The sequence below is a fragment of the Lethenteron reissneri genome, chromosome 55 (genome assembly GCF_015708825.2).
Source record: "Lethenteron reissneri isolate LAM-NWPU_2019-01 chromosome 55, ASM1570882v1, whole genome shotgun sequence".
Classification (NCBI taxonomy): Eukaryota; Metazoa; Chordata; class Hyperoartia; order Petromyzontiformes; family Petromyzontidae; genus Lethenteron; species Lethenteron reissneri.
In genome coordinates, this window is record NC_083833.1 from 4,554,388 (window position 1) to 4,575,174 (window position 20,787).

At 42.4% G+C, this 20,787-nt stretch overlaps 1 protein-coding gene across 1 annotated transcript in view; it reads left to right on the forward strand.

Annotated features, from left to right (window-relative positions):
• LOC133356661 (sushi, von Willebrand factor type A, EGF and pentraxin domain-containing protein 1-like) overlaps nt 1–20,787 on the forward strand; it is a 44,680-nt gene that overhangs the window by 12,496 nt on the left and 11,397 nt on the right. Inside the window, exons 7-14 of the mRNA XM_061574293.1 lie at nt 2,064–2,146; nt 5,748–5,850; nt 7,400–7,473; nt 8,283–8,459; nt 9,386–9,430; nt 13,921–14,008; nt 16,784–16,863; nt 17,840–18,013. Coding sequence (XP_061430277.1) covers nt 2,064–2,146; nt 5,748–5,850; nt 7,400–7,473; nt 8,283–8,459; nt 9,386–9,430; nt 13,921–14,008; nt 16,784–16,863; nt 17,840–18,013 — 824 coding nt within the window. The remainder of the gene's footprint in view (nt 1–2,063; nt 2,147–5,747; nt 5,851–7,399; nt 7,474–8,282; nt 8,460–9,385; nt 9,431–13,920; nt 14,009–16,783; nt 16,864–17,839; nt 18,014–20,787) is intronic.

Here is a 20,787-nt window from a genome sequence, read left to right on the forward strand (position 1 = left end):
AGGGTTTCTACATAAATTTACACCGTTACTAGACCCCAACAGTGTAACTACATAAACGGGTCAGGTCAGCAACACACTGCCTGACCCACGAAGCCGAGCATAATGACCGAAGACCGAAGAGACACAGCACCGAGGGTTCCATTCCAGCAGACAGCCGCGATTGCTCTCAGGACTTCCCTTTTATGCTCCTGAGAGTGGCCTCGCTCCATCCTCGGCCACGCTCGCTTTTGGATCCCACCAGAAGGTTCTCGACCGAGCATCACGTGTCCCTTACGCCACCCTCTGGGCCCCCTCGCTACCTTGTCCCGGTCACGTGCCCTCTCGGGTTCACCCAGGCTGTCACGTCCTCACTTTCCCTCCTTCTGACCGTCACCAGAACTATGCACCCTAGGGCCCGATCCCATGCCATTCCTACTCTGGTGCCAGAGAAAGGCTCAAGACGCACAATTCCACTATTGTGACAGTAGCTGGCGCAAAACGCCATAGTGACTCCATTTACGTCACTATATCTTGACCAAAACTTTTATTTGATGCTTAAACATGCCATTCATTCAGCGGGTTTGCCATAATCTCTGGTGATGTGGAAGAAACAGTCTGCAGCTTAGACTTAGGCCTGTATTCTTAGTCACGCCCCAGCTCAATCTTGGCTGTGGCTCAAGTGGGCCATCACAAAGCAATTATTAAAAAAGACTTATAAAACTATAAACTATTTTTTTTATATTACCAGGTAAGGCCCACTGAGCTATAAAGCTATTTTTCAGAAGCAACCTGGCCACAAATGATAGCCCAATTAAGTGACTCGTGTGGAAATTGATAGCAGCTAAATATGTGATTCTAAATGTGGAGAGGAAAACCGGAGGACCTGGAAAAAAATCCTCATGACCATGGGGAGAACATGCAAACTCCAAAAATACAGGCGTCAGGATAGAACCCACAACCTCCTGTATACCAGGTGAGGTGGTTAACATCTCACCAACTTGAGACAGCCCTAAGCATCAACTTCGCCATGCTCAGAATTTCAATGTGCTCGGCCTGAGCCAAGCTATAGCTGAGCCACTCATGTGTTTTTGAAAGAAAGAGCGCCTTACGCCTGAATTGAGCCCAAGTATTCAAGGATAAACCAGAGCTGAGAAATGACTTAGAATAAGGGCCTCAAAAGGGTGGGCAATTAATGCTCTGCCCAAACATAGCCTTTGCGTAGCAGTAGGTGCATCTGTGGTTACTACACTTGGTCAATCCTTGTAGTGATGACAAAAGGAAGAGTAAAGGATTATGAAAATACTGCATGGGAAAATGTCAGCACGGAATTGGTACACACACAGCTGCAGTGTGTGGAAACCAGAAAGAAAATGTAGTTTCTATAGGCCGCTAGTCAAATTATATAGAGTTGCGTTGACTGTGAGCTTCCAACCATTGAACCCAGTGCGTCACAGTTAAAAGTCGGTCAACATCTCCCTGCTCTTACAAGCATTCGAGTGATGCGCATATTCATTGGTTTCCCTGATCCATAATTATTTTTTATACTGTATCCCCCATGCAATACATGTTGAGGTAACAGAGCAAATGGGTATTTGAGATTATTACTCAGCAAGGAAGTAATTGCAAACCAAATACTGAACAATGGTTCAAACAATACAGCAGAGACACTATTCATAGCATACAAGAAAACTAAATAGAAATGTTAAACATACATGCGTCTTCTCCATTGGAGTTATTATATGCTATCTGAAAATATGTTTAATCATTCATAAATTGACAAGTGGGTGCATTAATCCTATTACCGCATAAGCTGTTCAGCACTTTTCATCCTAACGCTGTTAAACAACAAACCCAACAGTGGAAATTTCACATTCCCAAGGTGGGCACAAGTTTATTCATAGGATTCCCACTGTTGACTTCCTGTGCATTACTGGCAACAGGGGTTGAGGATAAATGGGTAATTGACCACGATGTAAACTCAAAACCTTTCAATTTTGTCCACCATTGCAATCACAGTGCCACCTCACAACGCAATACATTAGTGACTTTCATATTATTTTATTTCTTTACATTCATGATTACAGGTTTCACATCAATGGAGAACGACAAGTGAATACTCGATGCCTGAACAATGGGACGTGGTCAGTCCCAAGAGTAGATTGTCAAGGTAATCACTGACGTTAAAATAATTGTAACAGTGGGAGCAGTTCTGTTGGTCGGGGTTTACCATCAGATTGGGTCATAATTGTAAAATGATGGATCTGCAATCCACACAATTTGAAGGATTGCGAAATTAGCATAAGATGTCAACAGTCAAATTTGATTAGAATACAAAATCAGATTGTAACAATATTGCTGCATCAAGGTATGTCCATCCATATTAATTGAGGGTTAAAACCCTCTTCTTGGTTCTTTCGGTAAAGTCACGTAGAAGGGAAGTAATAAAATAATAAAAATAAAACATACTAAAACAATTCTCACGACGTTTCGGCCACAACGCAAGCAGCCGTCCTCAGGCGAAGAATGAAGCATCACCAAGCTTGGAGCGTATATTTAAGCTGGGTTAGAGGGGGGGAGGTGGGAAGAAGAGCGCCTAAACAAAATAATTTGCATATCAAGAGGAATTCAGCATATGGAAAATGCGTAGGAGGTGGGCGGGGGGGGGGTTCCAAATCAATACTATGCCCGTGCATTATGCAGGATTAGCAGCATCAAAGGGGGGGGGGGGGGGGAGGGGGTAGCATTAACAAAGGAAAGGAATGTTAATAGTATGTAGCTGCAGTTACTAAACAACCACGTAAAAAACTAAAGTATAAACTGCATAACAAACTAAAGTATAAACTACATAGCATCATCAGTATACTTACTATACTCTACAATAAGTTGAGTTACTAACAGTAAGTAATACATAAAAAAATTTCTACGTTGTAAAAAATTATATAATATGCTTCCATCTAAACTTTATTCTCTTACATCACACGCGTCTATACCGTACTATATACTGCCATAGGCAAACCCAACATTAAATTACATACTGTATTGCTATAAACCACCCTATACCTTATACATTTTAATATTTTAATATAACACTATGTATTATTAGCAATACAGTATGTAATTTAATGTTGGGTTTGCCTATGGCAGTATATAGTACGGTATAGACGCGTGTGATGTAAGAGAATAAAGTTTAGATGGAAGCATATTATATAATTTTTTACAACGTAAATTTTTTATGTATTACTTACTGTTAGTAACTCAACTTATTGTAGAGTATAGTAAGTATACTGATGATGCTATGTAGTTTATACTTTAGTTTGTTATGCAGTTTATACTTTAGTTTTTTACGTGGTTGTTTAGTAACTGCAGCTACATACTATTAACATTCCTTTCCTTTGTTAATTCTACCCCCTCCCCCCCCCCCCCTTTGATGCTGCTAATCCTGCATAATGCACGGGCATAGTATTGATTTGGAACCCCCCCCCCCGCCCACCTCCTACGCATTTTCCATATGCTGAATTCCTCTTGATATGCAAATTATTTTGTTTAGGCGCTCTTCTTCCCACCTCCCCCCCTCTAACCCAGATTAAATATACGCTCCAAGCTTGGTGGTGCTTCATTCTTCGCCTGAGGACGGCTGCTTGCGTTGTGGCCGAAACGTCGTGAGAATTGTTTTATTATGTTTTATTTTTATTATTTTATTACTTCCCTTCTACGTGACTTTACCGAAAGAACTAAGAAGATGAATCCCTGCAGTCACGAAAGCTTTAAATCGAAGGTTAAAACCCTGTTAAATAATGCAATTGTTGAGTTAAATATGAAATATTATTTCATCACACCAAATATTTAAAACAAATATCTAAGTGTTAACGTTTAAAACACATTGTCATTTAATAATAGTGAAAGTTCGTATTTTATGCAGTATAGAAGAGCGAATTGTATAGAGGGATTCCTCACTAACTTAATGTTTTTACACTAAAACATAATTTAAACATGACTAGGTGACTGCCCGTTGCTCTTAAATTCTTTGCCACAATTATGGATAAAAAACAATGAGAAATCAATACTTTTTATCAAAAATGTATCGTTGCATTTGCTCTGCTTATTACTTGTGTCATCTTTACATTCGCCTTAATCCTTCCTTTAGACATCATTTGTGTAGATCACAAGTACTACAATTTATCCTCTCATACTCGGTCCAATGTTTGTATAATCTGATGGCCAATTCCAGTTCATAGTTACAAGCTTGTAACTTAAAATAACATCTAAACCGTACTGGGTTGAATACATTTCTTGACATCCTGGATCGGATAGAATTAGCTCAATTGGATTATTGATATGATCCCGGCTATGTGAGCAATAAAAACAGGTGACGTAAGTGAATGAGTGGTAAAGTTAGAACCCCCCCCCCCCACACTTTTCCCCCTCTCCCCTCTCCCCCCACTTATTCCTCCTGCTCCCTCTACTCCCTACTTAACCCTCTCCCATTCCAATGACGTACCTATACATCATCGTGTACGTCATCGGAATAGAATTGGAAGTAAAAGGTCGTGCAGAAGGGGGTGTGGCACAGTTTGGCACCAGCTATTGTAGAATACGGACGTGTGGCTACAATGGTCTGCGGAGAGTACAATTTCTTTAAAAACAGCGGTGCTACCCCTCTAACTAAAGTTTACATTAACCACTTGTGTGTTCTGGGATTCAGTGGTGAATAGGACCCACCCTGCAACTAGCAGGTATCTCTAAATAGGATAAGGTTAACTTCTTCTTCCCTCGCCTTCCTCAGTCCCACATAAAAGTACACATACCCAGCTCGCGGTCTCCACTCGGTGGGGCAGCGAGCCCAATCTCCCGCCTCTAAACTCAGGAGCACAGCGTTTGGACTTCTGTCTGCGGAGTTCTGTACTCCACCACCCCCTCCCTTCACGTCGTGGTTTGTGCTCTGTACCAGACCCTTACTGAAATATATAAACGTGAAGTAGAAAATATTCTCCTCCAGTACCTGATTAGCATGGATAATATGCTCGCAGTGATGCATCAATTTTGTGGGACGTTTAAAAGTGCTAGGTCTTTATTTGGCCACTTGCCATATGCAATAAAGTAATGAGCTGCATCTGGCCCCTGGGCTGTAGTTCCCTTTCATTAGTTTAAGGTATGCTTGGGTAAGATCACACTATGCCACAATAAAATATATTGCAAATGCAGGGCTGCAGGAAAGTGACTGAAAAGGCCCAATTTAAAGAGACCACTTGGATGGGAAACAATCGCTTTCTCACTCTTCTACCCATTACATGTTTTCGTGTTACCTTGAACACAACCAATATCGTCATCTAGGCAAAATGGACATCGTTAATATGATCAGTTAAAGACAAACGGCAAGAAAAACCCTTTTAAAGGCCAGAAACCAATACTAATTTGGCATTTAGTTCCTGAACATTGCCAAGGGGCGACATGTCCCCTTCGGAACTGGATTGGCTTGGTGAGGCTGCTGTGGGAATCCAGGTTAAGTCCAGCTTGCCAGTTTGGTAACCGGACTGACTCACTTCATAGCGATCATGGATAGAGGCATAAGAGACATGAAGAGACAGTCAGATAGAGGAAGAACACTCAAGGAATGGCCTTATAAAAGAGACACGTAGACAAAAGCATGGAGAAAAAAATGTATTATTCTATTGTGTGGTCATGTCGGCATTAAATGCCATCAATTTTATGACGGTATAGACAAAGTTTAAAAACTGTTGAAAGCCATAATCTTTCTGCTTTATTTACAGAGGTCAATTGTGGACGGCCAGAAATTACCAATGGTATATGCAGTGGTCAATACCCTTCTCATTTTGCTTATGGTAAAAGCGTCTCATGCCAATGCAATACTGGGTGAGTTGTTTTCTTATTATAACATTCGCTGCAATGTATGTCCATGAAGCCCAGATGGTGGAAAAATACTTACTTTACATACGCCTTCATGCCATCCATCCAGACCATCTTGTGGATTTAAACTTTTATTGCAACGTGGTTATGAGACCTGAGGAGTTAATCCATTGATATTTCAAGATTAATCATTATCATTCTGTGAGGCTGGTGAGCAGAATGGCAATAAGCACACAAATTGAAGCTGCACATCAAGTTAAAGTCTTTCCCTGCTGTCTGCATCAACATGCAATGGATTGGCGCGGTTTCAGTGATGGTATATGGTCATAAATCTCATATTTGAGGAATGCCTCTCCTTAAGGGTGTCACGGTGGCGAGATGTTATCTTTTTCGCCAGGTATGCATGAGGTAGCGGCTTTGATCTGGACCCTGATGCCTGTATATTTGGAATTTGCATTTTCTCCCCATAATGGTATGGATTTTTCTCCGGGTTGTCAAGTTTTTCCCTTTACATTTAGAAACATGTGTTTAAATTATTTGGCTGCTATAAATTTCCACATAATACGCCACTTCGTTGAGTTCATTTGTCGCTAGGTGGCTTTTGAAAAAAAGGAAAAAATAGTTTAGTTTAAGTCTTTCCGTGAAGTGGTATTCAATTAATCGACCCCGAAAGAAAATTGTGCCAGGTTAACCCTCAAAGTAAGATTTGAACTCGCAACCGTTTTATTGTGATTATGCTTATGTCCAGTCTAAAAGCACTGCCCATGCGTGTGTATTCTGTGAATTACGCCATCCGCAATCCGAAGCCATATTTTCGCACTTTTTGGCTTTTATTAAACTATTTGGTCAAAGTCCATATTTCTAATTCATATGTCGTGACAGATAATATTCACTGATAGAAAGCTAATTTGGACCAATTGGTATTTTGATATTCATATTCTTACCATAATAATAAAAAGTGGGCCATTCCTGGCCCTTCCCCCCCCCTCAACCACTATATATACGGAGTGGTATCTCCTGTAATCTCTCATTTACTTGATACAGCTGTCGGGCTGTGACGGTTCCACCTGAAGACGGAAGCTTGTGTTGCCTCCGAAACGTCGTGATTTTTATTTAATTTTACTTTTATTAATTTTAATTTTGTACCTACGTGACATTACCGAAAAAACCTAAGAATATGAATCCTTGCAGTCACGAAAGCTTTAAATCTAGAATGGTATTTAGCTTTTTCATTATAAAATATAGCCCTCTTCAGCTATAGGTTATCTGCTGGTTCCATCAACCAACCCCATCTTCCAACCTCAAACATGTGTTTCTGTAGCTTATCTATCTTAACCTGAGTTTCCTGCTTGGCCCCATCATGTGACTGTCCTCACAAGATGATATAACTGCCAGTCCCTAATACATAATTCCCCATTCAGGATCCAGCTCTGTGTTTAAATATTTCAACAAATCTTGTTTTAACAATGTTTTAACTTTCCTTTTGTTAATGCTGTGAAATGATACACTATATGTAAGTTATTACATTGTTTTTCTGACTTTTTTTCTTACAAAGGTATGAATTAACGACCTCCAATAATGCTATTCGTTGCCAAGAAAACGGACGTTGGACTTATTTACATTGCAAAGGTAAATAGTTGCAGCTATGTAGAATAAAGTCGCGTAATCGCCTCAGACTGAGTTTGTATAGAGGTGATGGTGCATTTCCAACAGCTGCCCAGTTGTGTTTGTTGGGACTTAATCAAGTTCAGCATTTTCTGTGAAATAGACTTGTTGGACACTAAAATAATTGGCAAATATAAACCACAACGCTTCAGTCCGAGCCCAAATCTCGATGAGGAAATGTCACTGGCAAGTACTCATGCACCTGAAAATTTACCAGGTGAGAACACTGAGGCAGCAGATATCTCTTACAAGGGTGACTTCAACAAATAACAAAACCAAAGGAAGATATGCAAACAAGGGGGGGGTTTGTGAATTCCAGAGACTGGCTGAGAATGAAGAACAAAAACTATCCGACCTCCAGTTTTTTTTATGTTTTATTGAGGTACGCACATACGTCTGGTACAACGTTTTCGGGGTTTCTGGAAAGGGGGACAGAAAAACTGCGAGGGGAAGGAGAGACTTTGCCTTATGTTGCTGATCAACATCATTGATCCTTTTGAACGCAAATCTACTCCAAAATTGATTAATTTTCTGAATGACCCCTCCTATCCATGAAACATTCATGGATAATGGTAAGTTGTTCCGCAGTGCAGGATGGGAAAAACGACGGATAGTTAAGATTCAAAAGAAGAATAGGGCCTCGGATAAGGGGAGTTTCTGCCGACCCTATGGCTGCCGATAGAGGTCACGGATGACAGGGTCACCGATAAGCGGAGTTACGTAGTACGATTGGAAAATGTTGTAATGAATATTTATGTATGTTTGTTTTGCAGCCGTAAAATGCGACACTCCCGAAGAAGTGGAAAACGGAAGAGTTTCCTTTCCATCTGAATTGGATTATGATTCGATTGTGACATACCACTGCAACCAAGGGTTCTCTCTCATCGGGAACACAATTAGACGATGCAATGAGAAGGGGGTCTGGAGCGACAGTGCTCCTGCTTGTAAAGGTGAGCTGTGGAGGGGCAGCCAAATGCTTAAGTTTAGTTTCATCAACACATTTGGTTTCCGAGTCTTTCTACAGGCTGGTATCATCTGCCAGTAGGGGTCGATGTTGTTAGGTTATTTTACCCATCTACATTTGCCCCCTGTTCATCCATAAAATCCTCAATGGCAAATCTGTGCTATACTTCACTAATTCATTTAACGCTTTGTCAAACCCAATAAACTTTGCCTTTGTATCACAACCTTGTTTCCCCCTTAACATCGTAAATATTCCTTCAAAACATTCTGAAGCAGATTAGTGCTGGACACAGCTGCATTTGCAAATGTAATTTGTATTTTTGATCCTGACCCATGTATCGATAGTTAAATTTTAATGTACAATTTTATTGAAGATCTGTGTTGTTCTGCCGTGATCTGGGACTCTTTTTGCTGTTGTTTCACTGCCTTTTCCAAGCTTGGGAATTGGAGTACTTATGCAATTTGAATTTTCTTCTTTATTTAAGGGATGCCATCAGTGTTGTGTTATTTTCCTCGCCTGGTATGCAGGAGGTTTGGGGTTTGAATCTGACAGTGTGACATCTGTATACTTGGAGTTTACATGTTCTCCTCGTGGTCGCATGGATTGTGTTGCTGGGTCCTCCGGTTTCCCTCCACATTTATAAACATGCGTTTAGATTATTTAGCCAGATGTTTGGAAAAACAAATCATCAGAGTCAGATTTGGCACGGTACATAAAATACAGACATTAATATCTGGGTGTTGACTGTTATGTTAGACGACTATCTGTGTTGTATTGCATTATATTTCTAAGTTTACTAGGTTTGTTTTCTCTTTCATTTGTACCTAATGATGATTGCTTGTGTTGCAATCGAAATGTTGTATGCTATTATTTAATTTATTATTTTCTCTTTCTACGTGACTTCACCGAAAGAACTAAAGAGTACAAAAGATGTATTACAGAAGCTATCAACAGAAGGTATGTACCGGATTAATCACACATGTGGCAAATTCTATGTTGGGCAAACAGGATGAATGATCAGCATTAGACTAAAAGAACACTAAATAAATATTAAATATTCTCAGCAGTAGCAGAACACGCGTGCCAACAAGGACACTCAATTTATTTTGATAATATTGAAGTTCCGTGCAAAACTAGTTACTATTGGCCAAGACTAATTAGATAATCTATAGAAATTGAAAGAAAAAAAACACTTTTAACCGTTCAGACAGCTATCGACTTCGTGCTGCGTGGAAGCGAATGATCAAATAATACATTGTTTAAATGCACGCCTATACAGGCCACCACACTTTTAATAGAGAATCAAACATACATTATGCGCATTACCTCCGATTATCATGATAGGCTATGTACGGTGCAAAAGAAGTTCAACGTACATACATACATACATGTTGCATAGCTCATATAACATACAATGTTTAACTGGAAGTGATTGAAATTCCCTCTTCCTTTTTAAATCCTTTATATTAAGTTTGCTTGCTTGCGTGCTTGCTTGCTTACGACCGTGCAAATCTTTCGGTCGTTTTTTAACCCACTTCCCGTGATCCAATCGAGCTGACATTTTCCACACAGACTCGTTGTGCGTGACAATTAATTTTCGTGAAATTTTTTTTCAAAAATGTTACACTGTTTAGGGGAAAATATATATATATATTTAATTACCCATTGCTTAATGCTGGCAGACAATCATCTGACCCATAGGTGGCAGCCATCTCAAGCCAGAGGACGAGAGGACTCTAGCCGCCACGCATATAAAGGATTTAGAGTGAAAAACTTTGTTTTTACGGGTTAATTTTTTACCTCTCCTTTTCTTCTTACGTTTTCCTTTATGTGCAAGACTGCTTACTTTCTTCTCCGCAAAATATCTCGCATTTTCAACACTCTCCCGTACGTGCTGCAGAAACAATAATTAATGCATTTGTAACTTCCAAGCTAAGACTACTGCAATTCTCTGTTATTTGGTGTTACTTTGGTCTCTAATCCAACGTGGTCCGATATATTCAATATGTAGCTGCAAGAGTACTGATGCTCGTGTAGTGACTGACTTGGAGACTTAAGTTCTTGGAGACAGTTATTTCAATTAACACCGAGCACACTTTGCACAATCTTGATTTTAAGCTTTCGTGACTGCAGGAATCCATACTCTTTGGTTCTTTCGGTAAAGTCACGTAGGCATAAAAAAATCACGACGTTTCAGGCGTAACACAAGCGTCCGTCATCAAGTGGGAAAGCATGATCTGCTGCTGAGGCAGACTGTTTTAAAAGGTTTGAAATGGGTGTAGCCCAAAGGTCATAAAGAAGTGGGCGGGGCTAGTGATGTTAATGTAAGAAATTAGCATGTAAATGTAAGAACGAAGAGTGGTGAAATCCAAAGGCATCACTTTACCATACATAGCAGGGGTTACCAAATATATTTCAAAAATCTTAAACAAACACGAGATCCAGGTTCGTTTCAACACAGTACACAAAATCCGTTATTTAATTCCATCTGTAAAGGATGTGATTCCTGACATGCAATACCCGGGTGTCTACAAACTGAGTTGTAGTTGCGGAAGCAGTTACATTGGGGAAATTAAACGACATTTCTCGGACCGTGTTCGTGAACACAAGGCAGATCTCAAACACGGTAGGACCATCTTCTTGGTTCTTTCAGTAAAGTCACATAGAATGGAAATAATAAAATAATAAACATAAAACATAATAAAATAATTCTCACGACGTTTCGGCCACAACGCAAGCAGCCGTCCTCAGGTGAAGAACAGGTCTGTCAGAAAGACAGCGTCTGAATGAACACCACCAGGCTTGGCAGCGTATATTTAAGCTGGGTTGGAAGGGGAAGAGCGCCTTGACAAAGGAATTTGCATATCAAGAGGAATTTAGCATATTTATGGGAAATGCAGGTATAGGACCAATACCTCTGCCGTTGCTGATCATTGTTTTAACGCTGTGGGCTCGCACTAAATTTATTTTTCTAAGACGGAGGTACTCTGCAAACCTACTGGCTACGTTCATTGATTTGTTCATGAAGCCATCCAGATATATAAACTCGGACACAACTTCAACCGAGAAGATGGGTACAAACTGAGCAATCATTGGAAGGACGTTATAAACCAAGTAAATTCTTAACTGACTGTGATGTTTTCATCCTACCTGCTTATTTTAGCTGTTATTTCAGACTGTGTGTCTCTCCATACCTCTCTCTTAGATCTCTCATTCTCACATGTCCTTTGGATTGCACTCTCATGCTGACATGTCCTTTGAATTGCACTCTCATGCCTTTTGGATTGCACCACTCTTTAATCTTACATTAACATGCTAATCTCTCTCATTAACATAGCCACTTCCGTGTCCACGTCAAGCAGGCCCCTCTCCGTTCTTACATTTACATGCTAATTTTTTACATTAACATCACTAGCCCCACCCACTTTTTTATGACCCTTGGGCTACACCCATTTCAAACTTTTTAAAACAGTCTGCCTCATCAGAAGATCATGCTTTCCCACCTGATCATGGACACCTGTGTTGCGCCTGAAACGTCATGATTTATTTTATTTTATACCTACATGACTTTATCGAAAGAACCAAAGAGTACACTTTGTACACTTCATACAATACACACCTTACACTGTTACACACTCTCTGTCTCTCACTTATAGGCAACTCGACACTGGTTGCTTGCCTACACACAATGCTAGCCGTCTGACACTGAAGGCACTGAGCTAAGGCAGCCAACCATATCTCGCAGCGACGAAGGCACGAAACGACAGCGATGATAGTGATGATCTTCAGCAGCAATGACGGTATCCCACTACAAACGACAGTCCCAGTCCCCTCCCGCAGAGACAGCTTTCTTTCGATCCCAGTCTCAAACGATGATAGACCAGAGGTCTATCGCCTTTTGGTGTCCTCTGATCTAACACCGTTTGAGACTAGGCTCAAAAGCATGATGTCTCTGGTGTAAACCAATCAGTTTCAAAGACAATGCATATATATATTATGAGAGTGTTTTTGTTTAACAAAAAACATACTCTCATAAGAAAAAATGGGAAAACCTATTCTCATATTTTGGTACTGGCAAAGGAGGTCCCATGATATACCATATCCCTTCTTCTAAATGGATGGAATTCACAGGCCCCGATTGGCTTATTCCCATTTTCATGCTCATATTCATCTACTCATGCCCATATTCATATGTTATAAAGTTCGACCGCATCTGAGGACCCGTGTTACAGTTCTATAGCTTTGGAGCTGTACTGGCAAATGCCCAATCGCCCCAGGAAATGAGAGTTAACATCGGAATACTTATGTAGTGGGTTTTACAGAGGCACACACTTGACTTTGGAGGCAAAACTTTATTACAACACCCCAACAGGGTTTCTACATAAACGTACACAGTTACTTGACCCCAACAGGGGAACTACATAAACGGCTCATGTCAGCAACACACTGCCTGATCCACGTTGCCAACCGAAGACCGAAGAGATGTAGCACCGAGGGCTTCCATTCCAACAGACAGCCGCTATTGCTCTCGGGATCTCCCTTTTATGCTCCCGAGCGTGGCCTCGCTCTGCCTTTGGCCACGCCCCATTATGGATCTCACTAGAAGGTTCTAGACCGAGCATCACGTGTCCCTCAAGCCACCCATTGGGCCCCCTCGCAACCCTGTCCTGGTCACGTGCCCTCTCGGGTTCACCTAGACTATCACATCCTTACTTGCCCTCTCTCTGACCGTCACCAAAACCATGCCCCCTAGGGCCCGCTTTCATGCCATACGTACTCTGGTGTCCGAGAGGCTCAAGACGCACCGTTCCATTCTTGTGAGAGTAGCTGGCGCTAAACGCCATAGTGATTCCATTTACGTCACTACACTTAGAAGGTGATCCGATGATCTCAGGGACCTCGTTGGAGTGTAAACACGGCTCGGTTCCTGCAAATCCATTGTGAGAGCCTTGTAGGTCAGCAGTGGATCTTATAATCCACTCGATACTTGATTGGTAGCTAGTGCAAAGACAAGAGAGCAGGTGTGTGATGTGCTCGCGAAACCATGTGTGTCTAAAGACTTGCAGCTGCATTCTGAATGAGCTGGAGTCTGCCCAACACCTTATCCAGAATCCAGAACAGTAACGTGTTGCAGTAATCAAGTTGGGAGAACACAAAAGCATAAATCATTCGGTGACGGGAATCAACTAAGCCGGGAAATATTTCTAAGTTGGAAAGGTTCTAACCACCAAATTTGCATGTGATTACACAAGGTGTACAATATGCATACACATGCACACAGTGGGTACGGATCAAGGATAATAATTATTACCTTTGCCGGATCACCGATCCTGCGATGCAGAAATCCTATTTTCACATGAACCTTAATTATACCCAGCACATATATCATTGTTTTAGCTGGCATGTTAAACATAACTGTTGTATGTGTCTGTCTGTGTATTTTTCAGAAAAAAAGTGCAAAAAGATAACACTTTCAGGAAATTTGAAAATAGACGCTAACGTTGGCAGTCGAGTACATTTTTATTGTGATGAAGGGTAAGATTATATTACTGTTAGATCCATTGTCAAAAGGCATTCGTTGTTTTCATTTAAACTTACAAAGCAATGTTCATTTTCAGTGCCATTTTATATTCAAAGCATGATTTGTATCAGCCTGCTGTTTGATGTGTATACGTTTTATATATGCACCTTAAATCATATTCACTAACATTTATAAGTGTGAACTACATATAATTTAAGTAATTAATGGAAAAGAGGAATTTACCTCGGATTAATATGATCCACACAAGCGTCACCTTTCAAAGGACAATATCACGTTCAATGTGTAATGCGAGCATAAACGGCCTCGCGGATATGACGTCACGGGGGGAGGGGTTAGGTCACGTGGGGGAGAGGGGTAAGCTCTTAAGGGCGGTAACCGGAAGAGACGAGGGGAGAGTGTGGGAATAAAGACAGGAGGAGGCCACGCAGGGCAGAGGGTGGAGAGTGGCGAGATCGCCACGCGGTGGGTCTCGGCACCGTCGGCCAGCGGTGTCCGGGCACGGGTGGAACGGAGAGCAGGGGTGGGGCTGCAGCGAGAGCAGCTGAGAGACTGCACAAGGGCGGAGAGGCTAAGAGGGAAGCCTGCAGCAGAGCTGCATCGGGAGCGGGCAAAGGCTACGTGAGCGACGGCAGCTGTCAAGCTGCCAAGCGGAAGCCTGTGAGTGAGGGCCGTGTGGGACAAGTTGTAAGAACCCAAATAAAGGACAATGGAGACAGACACAGTGAAATAGTCCTTTATTACAAATGTATGGAACATTGTTCTGGCAACTCCTGCAGCCAAACTGACGTCAAATGTATCGGTTCACCGTTCTTTGGATCACGCCAGGGAGGCCAAGAGGGGAGCCCTGTTGCCTGGGTAACACAAGGCCTCCATACACCTTTCACAGGCATTCCAGGTTCACTGTGCAGCGAAAATGAAGACCTCAGCATTACTTCTGGGATGTTGGAACGTCAGGACTATGATGACTGGAGTAACCGACAACCTATATCAATCTACATTATTAGACCTCCTTTGCCAGTACTAAAATATAATAAGTTTCCTCAGGGCACTAACCACTCCCTTGTGTGCTGTAGAGTCAAGCTACAGGCAAAAACATACATAGTCAAATATGAAAGAGCCCTCCATTATGATAGCAGCTCACCCAACAAAAGCTGCAGGCTTTCTCTGTGCCCGAGAGGAATAACTTTTCCACATACCCCAATCTCACAATGCCCAGCAGAAAGGGGACAACCTATGGGACACCATCCACAGCACGGCCTTGACAGCTTTGAGTAAAAAGCTGACCGTCAAACGACTGGTTCGAAGCCAATTCAATGGAACTGAGATGAATCCTGGACGAAAAGTGCATTGCCCTCACCAATTACAAATGTACCCCAAATGTCAAGCCCCTGCATGCTCTCAGAACGGCGAGGAAAAAACTCCAGCAAGTCTCAAGATGCTGCACCAACGACTATTAGCTGCAGCTCTGCAAAGATATCCAAACATCAGCTGACACATGCCACATCAGAGGCATGTACGGCGGCATCAAAAAGGCACTCGGACCATCACGTCACACAACGGCTCTGCTAAAATCAGCCACGGAGAAACTATTTCTGACCACTCAAAACAACTGGACCACTGTGGCAGCTGTCAGCACTTGCAATTACCTTGGGTCCACCATCACCAACAACCTGTCACTCGATGCCGAACTCAGCAACCGCATTGGAAAAGCAGCCTCCACCTTTGGAAAACTGACATTTAGGGTATGGAATAACCAAAAACTCAGTCCACACAACAAGGTACAGGTGTACAAAGCCTGTGTCACAGGCATGCTCCTGTATGGCAGCAAAAACCTGGAAAACATACTCACACCAAGAACGGAGGCTAAACAACTTCCACCTACGCTGCCTGAGGCAAATACGAGGCATCACCTGGAAGGATAAGATAAGGCATTCAGCAATGCTGGAGGGAGCACAGATAGCCAGTATGTACTCTTTCCTGAAGCAGTGACGTCTACGCTAGCTGGGCCACGTCCGTCAGATAGATGATGGACGAATCCCGAAGGAAATTCTCTACTCAGAATTGTCCTCCAGAAAGAGATCAACTGGCCGCCCACAGCTTTGCAACAAAAATGTCTCCAAGAAAGACCTCAAGTTCTTCGCCATTAACACGGACACCTGGGAAGATGCTGCTCAGGACCGTCTTCACTGCGACCTAAGACTAACATATATAAACGTGCTAAAGTTTAGATTTCTAAATAATGTGCTGTAGTTCATATTACGATCAACTATGTTCGAGCAACTGCTGGATGAAGACCTCCTCAAGCGCCACCATCCCTATTGATCCCGCGATTGTAATAAACCGCCTAGCACTGGCACATGAGCTCATTTCATTACTCCATCTCCTTGGTCGTTTTTCTCTTGTACATGTTCCATTCCTTGACTCTTTTAATGGTTTGAATCGTATCTGGAACTTATGTATGTTCTCCGATCCATATGCTCCTCTTTTTCTCCATAATTTAAAGCTTATGTCTTCATGCTTCTTGTGCAATTTATACTTTTTGAAAAAACAACATTTCCATAACAATGTTTCTGAAGTATATGTTATAGAAGGTAAACACTGATTAAAAACAGTTTTTTTAGACATTAATATGCTGCTTTATATGACCAAAGTCAGCTTTGTGAAAGCACTCCAAGGTGTTCTAACCACTTATTTTGTGCATCTCTTTAATTCTGGACCAACGTGTTGTGAAAGGGAACTTCACTGACTTTTATGCGTGTGTTTTTCAGCTATACGCTATTTGGCAGTAATGAAATTGAGTGCTTGCCCACGATAGAATGGTCCATTGACAAAGCACCCATCTGTAAACGTAAGTATTAAACAGCGTTAAACAGTTAAACCTCTCTGAGCCCGGCTCTTTTTGCGGGACAGCTTTTCCATTACGTATGGAATCTTCTTTCGTATGGATTATTAGCAGATTAAATATGTAATTTTAGGTTTGTTAGCCACTCAATTGTCTGTTCAGAAGCATAGTGGTCAATGTTTTGGGATTCGTGGCCGAACTCGCAGGCCGCCAAATCTTTGATGCACCATTTGTGCACACTGCTAATAATAAATACATATTACTCAAGTTAATTTAAGAGCATAAAATTGGCACCTAATTTAATAACTATGTTTACAATATACTGTAATTATGCATCAAAACCTCTACAGTACAGTTTCATCTGAGTCACCATCACCATGAAGCAGATGTTGAAAGCTGAACTGTAACATAGGTGGAAAATTGTCAAGATTTAATGGTGGACTTACATTATTTATTTGTCAACTAAGTGTTTAAAATGTGTAAATATCAGTACACTAACATAGCACATGGTTGACCAAGATGTCAAAGGGCATGAGGGTTCTCTGGATTAATTACATTCTAATTATTATTTGGGTCTTTACCGAAAGTCCAAAAAAAGATGAATTCCTGCAGTCACGAAAGCTTTAAGTCTACATTCTAATTATAATGTTATTGATAAGTGGGGTTAACAAGTTAAGTAGGCCCAGGTGTACATGCAAGCTCGGCCACGTTCTGGTAATGTACTCTGTTCATTTAAATATTTTATCAGAGATTTCTTGCATCATGATACGTTGCATAATGCATTTGACATGACTCAAATAAGCCCACAATGCCATATTTTAGGGTAAAAAGTTTGCCGGTATACTTTAGTAAAAAAATATTCTTCCCATAACGCAAATTATTTACAAATCCTCTGACTTCAGATAATAAGAGGATGTGTGTTTTCTTTGACCTCTGTGATCATTTCTATTGTCCATGTTGTGTTATGTTTTTCTCTTAACAGCGGTGGTGTGCGACCAACTTGATATTCAAAATGGAAGTTTTAACGTTTCTCTGCCAGTTCAATTCAACACTTTTATCGGATATAGTTGCAATGAAAATTACATATTGGTGGGAAACCAAACGATAGAATGCTTACGGACAGGCAAATTGAGTAGTGAAAAACCCTACTGCAAAAGTACGTATTTAAGTAACCATGTTCCTGAATTCTAGACCCTCCCACACTTTGCCTTCGAAGAGTTTCCTTTACAGCACTATGTTATTTAAAAAAAAATCATAAAAATCATTATCGAGATATGCAGGCTAATGTTCTCCCAAAGAAATATTTATTCATGACAAAGTTCTACTCGCCAGTCGGTACAATTTTTTTATGATTCTGGCAGATGCTGGGCCAAGTCAATGCTGACAGACATTTAAACTTGTAATTGTATAATGATTAGCCCACTGCTCTATTGTAATTAAACTCTTCCATTATTTACAATGATGAATGTCATGAATTAAAGGAATTTATTTTTTGCATAACAGCGTGGGACAGCTGCTAACTCTTAAATTATGCATGTGTTTATAAACAGTGGCGGATACGTGTGTAGTGGGTTCCACAGAGGCGCACACTCGAACTTGGAGGCAACACGTGTATTTCTTAACGCAATGGAGTAACCGTATTATCACTCGACGGATAACAATCTAGGGTGGTAACCGCCACGAGTAACTACATAACCACTCGATGGGATGACAACATAGGATGGTGGCCACCACAGTTAACTACATAACCACACGACGGAATAACCATACAATCAGACCAGGTCAGCTAACACGCTGCCTGGTCCACGATGTCGTGCGTGAAGCCCGAAGACCGAGAACCGAAGACCGAGTAGACGTAGCATGGCGGGTTGATTCCAGAAGACAGCCGTGATTGCTCTCAGGCTATCCCTCTTATGCTACCGAGCGTGGGCTTGCTCTGCCTCCGGCCACGATCTTTCCAGAAGGATCTGGAGCCAGCATCACGTGTCTCTCAAGCTCCCTTTTGGGCCCCCTTGCTACCCCGTGCCGGTCACTTGTCCTCTCGGGTTCACGCAGACGTCACATCCTCACCCGACCTCTCTACCACTGTCACCGGGACTATGCCCTCTCAGGGCCCTTCCGTTTCGTACTCATTTCGGTGCGAGAGAGATGCTCCGCACATACAGTACCGCTCTTCTCTCGGTACTGGCGCTACACCACAGTGACTTTATACACGCCACTACATCACCCCCCCCCCCCCTTTGTAAAACGCAGCCGTCCTGGCTGATAGCTCCCATAAGAAAAAAACAGGAGTGTGCCAGAAAAGAATTAAAGCTTTGCAACAGTTAAAACAGACGACAACGGCGCAATAAATAAATCATACACATGATGTACAATTCTCTAGACGAGAGAGGGCAAGGGAAGGGAGGAAAAGAAGAAAAGATTTTCAAAAATGTGAGCAATGTACAATGGCTGGTTTTACCCTCCCACCAACAGCACAATCCTACTCCCATGTGTGTGTCAGCACACGCGAGCACAAGAAGAGCCAGGATCAGACAATGACCTATCTGACTTGCGCGTGTGACCACCAGCAGACGGCATAGAAAGAGTAGCATGCTGTAGGAGAGTAATTTAAATCGGGCAGTCTTTAAGCGAGTTCTTGTTGCGGGGCCCCTAGGCAAGGTGGGCCTGAGCTTCCTGGATGTCCCGGGGAGAACTTGAAGATGGCCTAATGGGCATGGCCCCTCCCAAGGATTCACAATGGTGGGCAGAGAACGGCTGGGCGATGGATGCCTTGCACCCTGAAATCTGTCTGGCGTCAGCATAACCGGCAACGTCGAGGATGTCGGCGCTTCGATCCTGCGGGCAGAATGACAGAACTCCCCTACGGCACGACCTCAGCGGATGCACGCTGCAGCTCATCGGACACACCCAATACATGGCCCTTGGGTGTCGGAGCCCCCTTAGCCTTTCATTTGCCAACTGTCGCGAGGTCGAATTATGCCTAGAAGCCTTCCGTGCTTCTCACACCCGCTGGAGGGTAAGGCGCATGGGGCTAGGCATGTCAACCTTTTTCCTTGTAGGCTCCAGGTTCCCTCCCATGCATTAAAAAGAACGTCGAGAACCTGGTGGAAGCGTGAGGGGCCATCCTTAGGCTACAAGAACCCCCAGTTAAACTGGGCTTCGTTGACCTGCTGACTCAACATAGAAGTCAGGGTTCTGTGCAGCCATTCCACTATTCCATCCATCTGGGGGTGATAGGGCGACCATACGCACTTTTTTTGTACCCAACAGGTCACACACTTCCTTCAACAATTTAGATCAAAATGTTTTGCCTTGGTCAGTAAGGAGGCGTTCCGGAACCCCCTTATCCAACACATAGCCATGGAGGGATGCCTCAGTAATAGCTGCAGACGACTGCTTTGGAAGCGGCCAAGCCATGGGCCAGAGAGAAAAATATTCGACACCCACCAATAAATATTTATTACCTCGCGTGGTCGGAAATGTCATGAGGACGATGAGCGCAACAAGTTCATTTATCTGGGATACACCAATTGATTGCAACAGCGGATAGCACATTCTCGGCAGAGATTTTTGGCGAGCACATTGCACACACCCCTTCAGTATGTTGTACATGTCACCCGACATTCCAGGCCAGAAGAAATCGAGTCTGAGGATTGCAAGTGTTTTCTGCACTCCCAGGTGCATTAGTCGTTTGTGCACAGCCCAAATGACTCTAATCGTGACCTGCATGGGTATGATGGCCCTCTTTTTGCCCAGGTTTATGCCCAGGTTTATGCCCAACTGAGCCTCCATGGGGGGGTCCCTTTCCCTCCCATACATGAGGTAAAACTGGGAGAATCCTGTTGAGGCGTAAGGGGCAATCTTATATGCGGCCAGGACACCGGGAATGTGTAAGTCCCTATCCGACTGCGCCTCATTAACCTGTTG